At 51.2% G+C, this 12,019-nt stretch overlaps 2 protein-coding genes across 2 annotated transcripts in view; one reads left to right on the plus strand and one right to left on the minus strand.

Moving 5' to 3' along the window:
* Bap1 (BRCA1 associated protein 1) lies at positions 1-8,843 on the plus strand. Its single transcript, XM_055612391.1, has 17 exons — positions 1-176; positions 277-306; positions 439-493; positions 1,495-1,627; positions 2,278-2,397; positions 2,851-2,912; positions 2,985-3,127; positions 3,383-3,461; positions 3,848-3,971; positions 4,270-4,414; positions 4,851-5,035; positions 5,432-5,562; positions 6,102-6,580; positions 6,696-6,856; positions 7,117-7,209; positions 7,309-7,381; positions 7,543-8,843. Exons 1-17 carry the CDS (start codon positions 140-142, stop codon positions 7,674-7,676), a joined length of 2,184 nt encoding a protein of 727 aa, XP_055468366.1. The 5' UTR covers positions 1-139; the 3' UTR covers positions 7,677-8,843.
* A 512-nt stretch (positions 8,844-9,355) lies between these two features.
* Positions 9,356-12,019, minus strand: part of Dnah1 (dynein axonemal heavy chain 1) — a 59,847-nt gene continuing 57,183 nt past the window's right edge. Inside the window, exons 73-77 of the mRNA XM_055612451.1 lie at positions 11,605-11,779; positions 11,342-11,468; positions 10,652-11,003; positions 10,160-10,394; positions 9,356-9,508 (exon numbers count right to left, since the gene is read on the minus strand). Of these exons, the coding sequence (XP_055468426.1) occupies positions 9,387-9,508; positions 10,160-10,394; positions 10,652-11,003; positions 11,342-11,468; positions 11,605-11,779 (1,011 nt within the window). The 3' untranslated portion in view covers positions 9,356-9,386. The remainder of the gene's footprint in view (positions 9,509-10,159; positions 10,395-10,651; positions 11,004-11,341; positions 11,469-11,604; positions 11,780-12,019) is intronic.

Consider the following 12,019-nt stretch of genomic DNA (forward strand, 5'->3'; position numbering starts at 1 on the left):
CCGGCGAGTGACGCGGCGCGGCCCGGCCCGTTGTCTGTGTGGGGGCTGAGAAGCCCCGAGGGCGGTGGGCGCTCCCGGTGGGGGCAGCTCGGGGTTGGCAGGGCCTGGACATGGCGCTGAGGGGCCGCTCCGCGGGAAGATGAATAAGGGCTGGCTGGAACTGGAGAGTGACCCGGGTACGCAGGGTCCCTGGCGAGCCGGGGGCTGGGGAGGCCGGATGGGCCCCGGACGCGCCTGCCTGACAATCCCCCCCCCCCTTCTTGTCGTCCCACCCAGGCCTCTTCACCCTCCTGGTGGAAGATTTCGGTAAGCGCCCCACCCCCTACAGCCCCCGATCGTCGGGCCCTCGTAGTGGTGTTGGGGGTGGGGGGAATGGTCCTTGAGTTCTCGCTGCAGAGCTTGGGGCTGCCCTGCCGACCTCTCCTTTCCTGATCGTAGGTGTCAAAGGGGTGCAAGTGGAGGAGATCTATGACCTTCAGAGTAAATGCCAGGGGTGAGTGGCTGGGACGCTCCTTACCTCCCGAGGGCTGAGAAAGGGCAGGGGAATAGTACCCCTTCAAGGGAGGCAGTATTAGCAAACTCAAGTTGTATAAAATATCACATAAGAAAGTGTCACTCCTCGTGGGTGCCCTCCTTGGACTATTGTTTTCTCTTCCCAGTCTTTCCTCAGCACTTCCCCTTAGAAAGTTGTAGGCCACTTTTCAACCCTAAGCACCCTTGGAGTGCAGTTCATCTGCCATTTCTGGTTTTGCAGCAGGAAGCCTCCGGTTGCACAGTGCCTTTTTAGTAAGTGTACAATCCATTAATTACGTAACCATGTGTGCTGTGCTTTTAATCACTACACAAAAGTTGACCAGGAGTGGTGGTATGCGCCTTTAATCCCAGTGCTTGGGAGGCAGAGGCAGGCAAATCTCTTGAGTTTGAGGCCAACCGAAGCTACATGATGAGACCGAGTCTCAACAAAACTAAACAAGGTTGTTCTGTATTGACTGGTTGGTGTGGCAAGGCCCTTTCCAGGTACCTAAACTCCGATTCTTGTTTTGGTGGTCTGTAGAATTGAGGCATAGAGGACCTGCTAACAGTGCTGAACCAAGAGGCCTGCTTTCATTTCCTAGAAACGAAGGGGCTGGTTCAAGGAGTTGATGGGCTTCCCTCATTTATTAGGGCACAAGGCTGAGATCCACAAGTAAGAGTTGGTGTTTACTCCTTATCAAAGGGTTTTTTGTCTTCTATTGCATTCCGACCTTGCTCCATTCTAGGACAGCAGTTCCAGATTGCTTTCTTTTCTTACCTAGACTTCATAATGAGACAGAGTGGGGTTTCAGAGCATCAGGCTCACACTTGAGTGCCTGTGATAGGCCTCTGGGTTGTGGGATCTCAGAGCCATGTTGGATACAGTATTGGTAAGAGTGAGGGGCTCAGGGCAAGAGCGCTCCAGTGCAGAGGATCGGGAGGAAGGGGATGCTGACTCTCATCTGCCTCTTGCTTCTCTAGGCCTGTATATGGATTTATCTTCCTGTTCAAATGGATCGAAGAACGAAGGTCCCGCCGCAAGGTTTCTACGTTGGTGGATGATACGTCTGTGATTGATGATGATATTGTGAATAACATGTTCTTTGCCCACCAGGTCTGCCAGAGTTCTGAGCTTGTTTAAAAGGCAGGATGTTAGTTTTTGTTTTTGTTTGTTTCTGGTATTTCGTGGAAAGTGCCAGTGGGGGAGGCAGGCAGAAGAGGTAGACTGGTACTAAGAATGATTGTTGCAGAAGCCCCATGGAAGACAGAACCTAGCCCCTTTCCATTAAAGGGAGTACCCCTTTAGAGTAGAGTAGTACCCCTTTAGAGTAGAGTAGTACCCCTTTAGAGTAGAGTAGTACCCCTTTAGAGTAGAGTGGTACCCCTTTAGAGTAGAGTGGTACCCCTTTAGAGTAGAGTAGTACCCTTTAGAGTAGAGTGGTACCCCTTTAGAGTAGAGTGGTACCCCTTTAGAGTAGAGTGGTACCCTTTAGAGTAGAGTGGTACCCCTTTAGAGTAGAGTGGTACCCTTTAGAGTAGAGTGGTACCCTTTAGAGTAGAGTGGTATCTTAGGACAGTCTCCGTGTCCTTACATCAAGGTATTTTAGTTTCATATTAAATGAATTAAAGACTAAGCTTCCCAGGAAACTGTGGATGCTGACATTTTTTTTTTTTTCAGTCCCCATTCTCAATAAATGTGGTCTTGGAGACACTTGGGGTAAAGGGTGTATGAGGGATATGTGAGTGATTATGTTTGATTTACAGCTGATTCCCAACTCTTGTGCCACTCATGCCTTGCTGAGCGTGCTTCTGAATTGCAGCAATGTGGATCTGGGGCCCACCCTGAGTCGAATGAAGGATTTCACCAAAGGCTTCAGCCCTGAGGTATGCTTAATCATGCCTTACATCATGGCTCACAGCTGATCCTCAAGCCATTGGTAATGCCACTACATGATATTTGGTACTGTTTGCTCATTTCTTTTTCAACTGGTAATTAACAACTATTTGACTCATAAGTAATGTGGAAGATACTTGATTTTAGGTTTCACTGTTAAGAAAGGAGATGATAGAAGTAGAAAAGGAAGAGACTTAAGTCACCTAAGTCAGAACCTTCTCTGTTATGACTTTCGCTATAAGGCTGTGTTGCTCCTCACACTGATTACTGTGCAAAACCAGTATGGCCCATCTCTTGAGGTACTAAGCTCTCATCTGCCACCACTAGCCCTTCAGGAAAGTTCATCTCTGCTGGAATGCCTCTAAGCCTGCTTTCTGGAACTCTGCCCCTACCCAGAGGCTCACCTGAGAATCTGTTCTCATGTAGTCTTGTTTTTTTCTTAGAGCAAAGGATATGCAATTGGCAATGCCCCTGAGCTGGCCAAGGCACATAATAGTCATGCCAGGTATGTGAGAGCTGCAGTTGCTGATGTGGGAGAGGGGTGGTGGACGATATCTCTGACTTTGTGCTTTTCCAGGCCAGAACCACGTCACCTTCCTGAGAAGCAGAATGGCCTCAGTGCAGTGCGTACCATGGAGGCATTCCACTTTGTCAGCTATGTGCCTATCACAGGGAGGCTCTTTGAATTGGATGGGTTGAAAGTCTACCCTATTGATCATGGTAGGCGCCCTGGGGAAGGGGCCTGTTGGGTTTCTCATGCTTTCTTCTAGTTATCTGGGTCTGAGGGCCTTTATGTGCTTGATACTCAGTAGCATGAAATGGGTGGGTCCCAAGGACATCTAACTCTGGCCATGATTTCATCTTGCACTGCTTATGTGACTAACCTGTAGCTGCTCAACCACACTAATCTCTTAATCCGGGCCTCCCCATCTCAGGGTTTCCCACCTGCTGATTCCTCATCTTGGTCTTCCCTAGGGCCCTGGGGAGAGGATGAGGAGTGGACAGATAAAGCCCGAAGGGTCATTATGGAGCGAATTGGCCTTGCTACTGCAGGGTAAGAACCCTCAAGTTTGTTTCCTTCTGCTGCTATATCCCTTTTGGGAGGGGAAGAGAAGCCTAATGATATGATTGTAAGGCCACATCTGGCAAGCCTGGGTCTTGGGCTTCCAACTTCTTTCCTGCCTAGGGAGGGGCAAGCTGTGGAGGAGGCCTGAGTGGCACAGGTATACTGGCTCACCTCCTGAAAGGCCCCTCACATAGTTATGGGAAGGTATAGCTCAGGTTTCCGGTGTATGTCGTTGGCTGCTGCCTGCCTGTTGGAGTGGGGCCTGTACCTACAGGTACAGATGTGACTCTGGGGAGCTCGGCCAAGACACTTGCCTCAGTCTGACAGCAGGGCCTGCGTGGGAACTGTTCTCATGGCTGCCACTGTGACTGCAGGGAGCCCTACCATGACATTCGATTCAACCTGATGGCAGTGGTGCCTGACCGCAGGATCAAGTATGAGGCCAGGCTACATGTACTGAAGGTGAACCGACAAACAGTCCTGGAGGCCCTGCAGCAGGTAAGTGGGCCTCCTGCCTGGCCACGTTTTCTGTCGTCCTACACTTTAGCCTCTGATTCTAATTCCAGAACACAGTGTCCTGTAGATTGAGGCTCTAACTAACCACTTCTTTCCTTTGCTTCCTCTGTGGGGATTGTAAGACTTAGTGTGGGAAGGGAATAGCTTCTAAAAAGAAGTTGTGGCTTAGCCTTTTAATTTTCCAATAAATAACTGAATGGGTAAGGTCAAGGCCTTTATCTGTCTAAGGTGGAAACCTGGCTCTACCCCTTCTCCTCTAAACTTTGAGTTCTGTTTTAAGCTGATTAGAGTAACACAGCCGGAGCTGATTCAGACCCAGAAATCTCAAGAGTCACAACTGCCTGAGGAGAAGCCAGCCAGCAGCAAGTCCCCCATTGGGCTGGAGGCAGGCAGGGCCCCAGCGGCCTCTGAGTGCACTCACACAGGTACTGGAGGGACTTGGGGCCTCAGCCATCCAGCATAGCTTGACATGGGAGGCCCAAGCACTTCAAGAAGGTACTTGGGCAGAGGCTCCAGCAGGAGGCCTGATATCCCAGTGTCTGAAGCTCAAAACACAGGGAAAGTAGAGTGAGCTTGTCCTAAAGGACACCTGAAAAGGACTGTCATGACCCTAGACCCCTGCCCCTCTACTGGTATATCCGCTCCCCCCACCCTCCAGTTATTGATTTATTTTTTTCTATAGGCTGCCTTCTTATACCTTGTTTTTTTCCCATCTCATTGTGGAACCATGACTTAGAGCTTACTGGCCTGTCCTGTTAGCTGAACTTCACTGGGGAAAACAACTGTCACGGGATTGGGGAGAGAGTAGGCTTTTCTTATTGACCCAACTGAATGTCCTGTCTATACTCTGCCTTGTCTTAGATGGTGCAGAGGAGGTGGCTGGTTCATGCCCACAGGCTCCGACCCACAGTCCTCCTAGCAAATCTAAGCTGGTGGTGAAGCCTCCAGGGAACAGCCTCAATGGGATTCCCCCAAACCCTACTCCTATTGTCCAGCGACTGCCAGCCTTTCTAGACAATCACAATTATGCCAAATCCCCTATGCAGGTAAGATGGAAGCACCTTGGTAGGATTTTATGTGAGAGGCCACAGTGTTGGATACCCAGTGTTATTCTTTGACTTGCTGCTTGGGCCTTGATGACCAGGCTCCTCTAATACTTACAGGCCCCCCATAGCACAGTAGCATGGCCTTAAGGTGGCCAAGAGAGCTCCTCTAACTTTAAATATACATTTGGTAGGCTACACAATTGGGCCTGCTCCTTGGAACATGGAATGGTTTCTCCTGGTAACTCAAAAGCATGTGGCAGGCAGGGCATTCTATTTCTTCTAGAAGCACCTGTACAGCCGAGAGCCCAGTTACCTTTCTCCCTAGCTGCAGTGCTCCCCACCATGCCCAGCTTGGGTGAGCAGCAACCCTCCTCATTACTGCTGTTGCTTGCCTAGGAGGAGGAAGACCTGGCAGCAGGTGTGGGCCGCAGCCGTGGTCCAGTCCGACCACCCCAGCAGTACTCTGATGATGAGGATGACTATGAGGATGATGAAGATGATGTGCAGAACACCCGTTCTGCCATCAGGTCAGTCTTGACTGAAAAGCTGGCAAGCCTTGAGTTGTCTCAGATCCTGCGGTGAATATTCCACTGTCTCTGAGAAGGCATTTCCACAGAGAACACTAGGCACTTAGAGAATGCAGGGCCCTGAGGAGGCTGGCCTGAGGGCCTAACCCCAAGTCTTTAAGAAATCTGTGGTGGATTTAGGGGGTGGTTAGGGGTAGGTAAACCTCTTACCATGTATGAAGACATACTTTGTTTAGGTGATCCTTCAACTGAAACTCAAACTAGTCTGGGTAGGAGAAGAGGTTGGAGAGGTGATTTTCTTGGAGGATAAAAGCACAAGAAGGTTAGAACTGAGGTAGCCGGAATAGAGGAGGTCCGGTATGGCCACTATCTATACTGTGGCATTTCGATAAGCAACCTAAGGAACTCCCAGATTGGCTGGGGAGGGGGGCGGGAGAGAATATATTTGAACCATTCTGGATACTGCTAGGTGTAGTCGCCTGGCCCATTCCCTCTTTTTTTTTTTTTTTTTTTTTCTAACCTATTATTGGACCCTACAGATATAAGCGGAAGGGGACAGGGAAGCCAGGATCGCTGAGCAATTCTTCAGATGGGCAGCTGTCGGTGCTGCAGCCCAACACCATCAGTGTCTTAACTGAGAAGCTTCAGGAGTCTCAGAAAGACCTTTCAATTCCTCTGTCCATCAAGACGAGCAGTGGGGCTGGGAGTCCTGCTGTGGCTATGCCCACACACTCACAGCCTTCACCTACCCCCAGCAATGAGAGCACGGACACAGCCTCTGAGATTGGCAGTGCTTTCAACTCACCCTTGCGCTCACCCATCCGCTCAGCCAACCCAACACGGCCCTCTAGCCCTGTCACTTCTCACATCTCCAAGGTGCTTTTTGGAGAAGATGACAGCCTACTGCGTGTTGACTGCATACGCTACAACCGTGCTGTCCGTGACCTTGGTCCTGTCATTAGCACAGGCCTGCTGCACCTTGCTGAAGATGGTGTACTGAGTCCCCTGGCACTTACAGGTGGGCCTCAGGCTCCCTCCCTGACCACTTGGTGTACCCAGGCAGAGGGAGGGAGGTGGCCAGGTGACGACAGAGTATCATGTACCCTGATACATCTTTTTATGTCTTCTCTCAGAGGGTGGGAAGGGTTCCTCGCCTTCTACCAGATCAAGCCAAGGCAGCCAAGGGTCCAGCAGCCTAGAGGAGAAGGAAGTAGTAGAAGCTACAGAAAGCAGAGAGAAGTCTGGGCTGAACAGGCACAGTGAGCCCTTGAGTGGAGAGAAGTACTCTCCCAAGGTGAGTCCCTCTTTCAACTTTCCTTTTCTAGCAGAGGGAAGGACCCAGGCCCCTAATCCCTGGTTTTGGGTTCTTGATTGGAATTTTGGTGTGAAAGTTGCTGGCTGGAGCCAGGTACCTGGAAGCCTTTCTGGTTTGACCTCAGTAGGCTCCACAGACTGGCTGCTCACGAGCTGCTCACTGGTTGCTTCCAGTTGCTTCTTAGTAATGGAGCTTTGGTGCCAGTCAGACCCCTAAGGTACAGTGTTGGGTTCCCGCAGGAGCTGCTGGCACTGCTAAAGTGTGTGGAGGCCGAGATCGCAAACTATGAGGCTTGTCTCAAGGAGGAGGTGGAGAAAAGGAAGAAGTTCAAGGTGGGTGATCCCTCTGCTGCCTGTTTCTCTGTCCTCTCCCAAGGACAGTCACTCTGAGAAGATGAGCTCTGGTGCCCTCCTGTGCCTTCTTTCCCACAGATTGATGACCAGCGAAGGACCCACAACTATGACGAGTTTATCTGTACCTTCATATCCATGCTGGCTCAAGAAGGTGAGAGGGTGCCTTATTTGTCCTACCCTGCTGGGGGTCATGTTCCTCAACTCTCCCTTCCTGCCCCCCAAGATTCTTCTGAAGGGAGGGCTGTGAGAGCCTTGGTTCCTGGTCTGAACCTGGGAGCAAGCCATCTACTAAGGAGTTTCTGCTTTACACAGGAATGCTGGCCAACCTAGTGGAACAGAACATCTCAGTGCGGCGCCGCCAAGGGGTCAGCATTGGTCGGCTTCACAAGCAGCGGAAGCCTGACAGGCGGAAACGATCCCGCCCCTACAAGGCCAAACGCCAGTGAGGACCTCTGGCCCTGACTCTGTAGCCTCTCTTGCCGAAAGGCCCTCACCAGGGGCCCTTCCCGTCCCACTTTTCTAAGTATTACTGACTAGTTCAGGCCCTGGGAGTGGGAATGAGCTGGGTGTCCTGCACTATGCTCAGGGGCCTGGCAGGGGCAAGGCAGCCCTATCATGCTCAGGAAGCAGCAGTTGGAATTGGAGGATACTCTGCCCTCCACAGCCATCTGTGGAGCAGCAGGACCTGGCTTTGTTGCCTGGGCAGCAGGATATACATTTTACCTATTGGAGATGTCTTTTTTTTTTTTTGGGGGGGGGGGGGGCTTCTGCCCATCTTGCCACTGTATTAACATGGCCAGCTTCCTCTGACTCTGCTTTCTCTCCCAGCAGCTGTCATTCTGCTGGGGCCACATCTCCTGTAACACACCAGGGTCCCAGCTGGGAAATTCAGAAGGCATTAGCCCTGGTGCTCTAGCCTGTCTTAAGTTGTAAAGAAGCTTGGCCTGCTCTTCATCCCTATTGGGGGAGCACCAAACTCAGGGACCTGGTTGCTGAGCTGGAGCGGGCATGGGATGTCCTGGTAGGATGAACAGCCCACCAGGGTCCCACAGCTATAGTGGAGAGAAGTGTTTAAACTGTCCCAGTGGCGTGCCGACTGTCCTGGTTCCACCCAGGCTTGTTAGTGCTGTCAAAGCAAGGCTCTGGGGCTCTTTGCCTTCAGTGTTGTGGCCCTGGCCATGGGCCTACCTTGGGCTCCTAATCTCTTTCTCTGGGCTCAGAGGAGCCTCTGTCCAGCCCCTCAGTATTACCATGTCTTCTCTTAGGGATATCAGAGACAGGGCTTGAATGAAGCTGGCACTGTTCAGTTCTTCTGACTGCCAGCTTCCTTGGCCTCTTGCAAGGTACTCAGGGTAGGGGACAGGGTCAAGATGAGTTAGAACTTCTGTGCTCCCATAGGGCTTGATGCCAATGGTGTAATAAGCACAGCACTGCTTCAAGCTCCAGCCCCAAACAGCCCTGTGCCCTCTGCTAGATATAGGCAATCCAAGCAGGCCCCTTAATCTGTACATAGTAACTGGGGGAAATGGTACAGCAGTCTGACCCCTCTAGTTTCTGTAAATACTGGATCAGTGAATTAATAAAAATGTGCTAATAAATGATCCTCTGGTTGACGTCTTGAGGTCTGTAGGCTGGACTATGGTCGAATAAGAGACTGGCTAGACTCTGGTCCAAAGCTCTGTCGATAGCAGGGTACTAGCTATTCCTGAGCTAGAAATGATTGGTTGCTATGGTAGGCCCGGGATGGGATTTAGGACCTAAACTGAGGGGAAGGCTTCAGATGGCCTGTGGACAAGGTATACTGGGGTGAGATGCTGGGCTTTTCACTCGATCACGTAAAAGATCAGGCTTTGGATGTGAAAAGTTGCTGAGGCTCTGGATCAAGCCCATAGATCTACCTGGTGCAATTCTTCTGGAGAGTCAGTGGGATCTGAGAGGCTGCGTGTCTTATCCCTTACTGCGTTCGGGCAGGTACAGCAAGCAGGCCAGAGCTACCTCTGTCCTCTCTACCTACCATACTGACTATTCTCTACTGAGATTGCTATAGTCCTTTTCCCCCTACAGTGGCCCTGTAGATGGGGCCTCATGTACACACAGCCAGGGTGCAGCAGCACTTACTGGAAAACTTTTAATGGCCCTGGCCCTTCTATCTGGGTCTAGTAATCCAGGGCACAGATGAGGGCTACACCACGCTTTATCCAGTGTCGCTGAGGTTTCATGGTGGGGATCTCCACAGCAATGACGTAGTTGGTTGAGTGGCCTGTGGTTGATAATGTTCCTGAAGCAGGCAAGAAAGGGGGAAGATTAGGTTATACCCTGTTACAACCAGAGAAGGGCTGGGTTAGGGACAAGAGCATGGGCAGTGAGTTTGACAGACTTGAGTCTATTATCAAAGGAACAGAGTTGGGATTGTACCCAGGATGCCTTACCCAGTTCTGCACTTAGCTTTTGTGTTCTGTCATTGTGGTCTCAGACGGAGGGGCCTAGATACTGCCATAGAACCCGAGCCCACTAGTACCTTGCCACTGATCCTACAAGGACAAGCTTGGCATAGGGAGGGACCTCCTTGGTGGCTGACTGGGTCTGATCAAGGCTCAGACCTTCCTATTGCAACGGCACTGACTGAAGATGAAGTTGCTACCACCCGTCTCATGCCCTGTTGAGCCCAGCACTGACCCATCCCTGTTTTTGGCCCTGGTTCTTCCTCTGAGGCCCTGGTGAAAGATGGGGCTTGCCAGGCCCCTGGGATGCGCAATAGATTACCAAGGAGGACAAGCAGGCAGGGAATTGAGCCTCTAAATGCCAACTTACTACTTTGGGCTCTGGACTGGCCTAAACCTCCACCAGCCTTCCTAGTGGGCTAACCTGGGTCCATGTAAGCTTCCTAGACTCCCATCTGTAGTGTAGACTCTGCCTTGGTTTGCCTTACCAGCACGGGTCAGCGTCTTGTAGATGGGGCACAGGTAGAAGTGCTGGTTCAGAGTCTTCCGGTTGGCTTCTGGCAGGAGCCAGATAACAGCCATCTCTGTGTATAGCTCTTTGGGCCGTGACTCAGCCAGCTGGAAAGCCGCTGGGTCCCAGCGAGCACCTTCCAGGAACAGTCCGTGGATATAGCACCCTACTTCGGGCCTTGTATCTATATCTGCTGGTGCCCGGGCCAACACCTGTGGTGTGCACACAGACACCCACATTGGAAGCAAGATTAGGATTTGTGTCAGGTGGCAAATATCCCTCCTGAAAGCTGCCGCCTGCCCCTTCACCTATCTGCCATTTTAGTCACTGACTGTAGTCTGCCCTGACCCTCTTGATTTCCTCTAAGGCTCTTGGCTTGAGTCTCTTCACCTCCTACTTAGGATTACTCCAACTTTTAGGCAATTATGGCCCACAGTGCGCACCCCCGCCCTCTCACAGGTATGCAGACCTTGAAATCAAAGGTGATAGTGTCAATAGAGATGATGTACTTTCGGGCATAGTTCTGCAGAGTGCCTGTTAGGAAAGCCTGAGGGAAGAAGAAGCCGCTGATCCAGAAGACAGGTGGGATGCCTTTTTGGATCCAGGAATGCACAAAGTCCAGGCGTTTCAGCAGGTCCATGATCCATGAAGCCAGTGGCTTGAGTGATGGGTAGGCCTTGGAATTCCAGAGCTCAGGCACGGTGTTGTTGTAGAGGCTGGTGGACATGAGTTCCAGCTCCAAGGACATTACCACCAGCCCCTTGAGTGCTTTGAGCATGTCACGAAGTGACTGTGTAATCACTGTTAGGAGCTTGTTGTACCTGTGGGGTCAGTGGCAAGGCAGTAGTGGGCTGAGGTTTTGTGGCAGTCAGTATCCATAACCCCTCCATATGAGACTATAAACAATTATAGAACACAAAAGCTAAGTGTAGAACTTTGCGGCATCCTGGGTACAATCCCAGCTCTGGCCCTCAGCAAATACGTGACTTAAGACAGTCAACCTTCTTGGGGCCTCAGGATATTCATCTATAAAATGATAAGTAGTTGAATTACAGGACAGATGTTTAGCACAACAGCTGGCTAATAGTGACGCCTGTTGTCATTTCTCTGTAGCACAGTGGCCCCTGGCTCAGTTGGCTAAGATGTGGCAAGAAATTACCTAATGACCTCTTGTACCAGCACTGTGTTCATTGATTCCTCATACAACACAGGGTACTTCCTCATCACCTCTTGCACGTCAACAGGCTCGGGAACCTGGAACAGAATGTCCTCGGCCACGTCTTCTACTAGCTGCGGGTGTAAAAAGACATGAGGGGACAAGTCTGGCTACTCTTAGGCACTGCACTGTTCTATGGGAGAGTGGACACAAAGGTGCGGGACGGGGCAGCCTGGCTCTGCCCAGACCTTGCCCTCCGCTACTACCTACCGCCTCCCGGCTCTGGCCGCCCGCAGAGGATGATTTGGGTTGCAGCTGGAGAATGGAACTGAATAAGGCAAAAGTCTCATTTTGGGCAAAGGTGATGTTGGCATTGTCATGCAGACCAAAGATCTCAGGCATGTCATTGAGTGGGAGGGTCTTGATGTAGGAGAGGTAGCCCTAGGAAGCAAGAGGGCTGAAACTGAAGGCCTTGGCTTGCTCTACCGGAGCCTTCAGAAATCAGTCACTTCACCCTTCTGTAACTGAAACGGTCTCTGGGGTGCTTGCTTTCCTCTCAGCCCTTCACTGCCATTCTACTCTGCAGCTGCTCAAACCTAACTAACATGACCCCTCTTGCCAAAGTCCCCTATGTGGCATTCATCCAACCTAGCCACAGTTCAGAATGCTTCCCCCAGCATC

This window comes from Psammomys obesus, unplaced genomic scaffold, assembly GCF_907164565.1.
Source record: "Psammomys obesus unplaced genomic scaffold, mPsaObe1.curated_primary_1811, whole genome shotgun sequence".
NCBI classification, from domain to species: domain Eukaryota; kingdom Metazoa; phylum Chordata; class Mammalia; order Rodentia; family Muridae; genus Psammomys; species Psammomys obesus.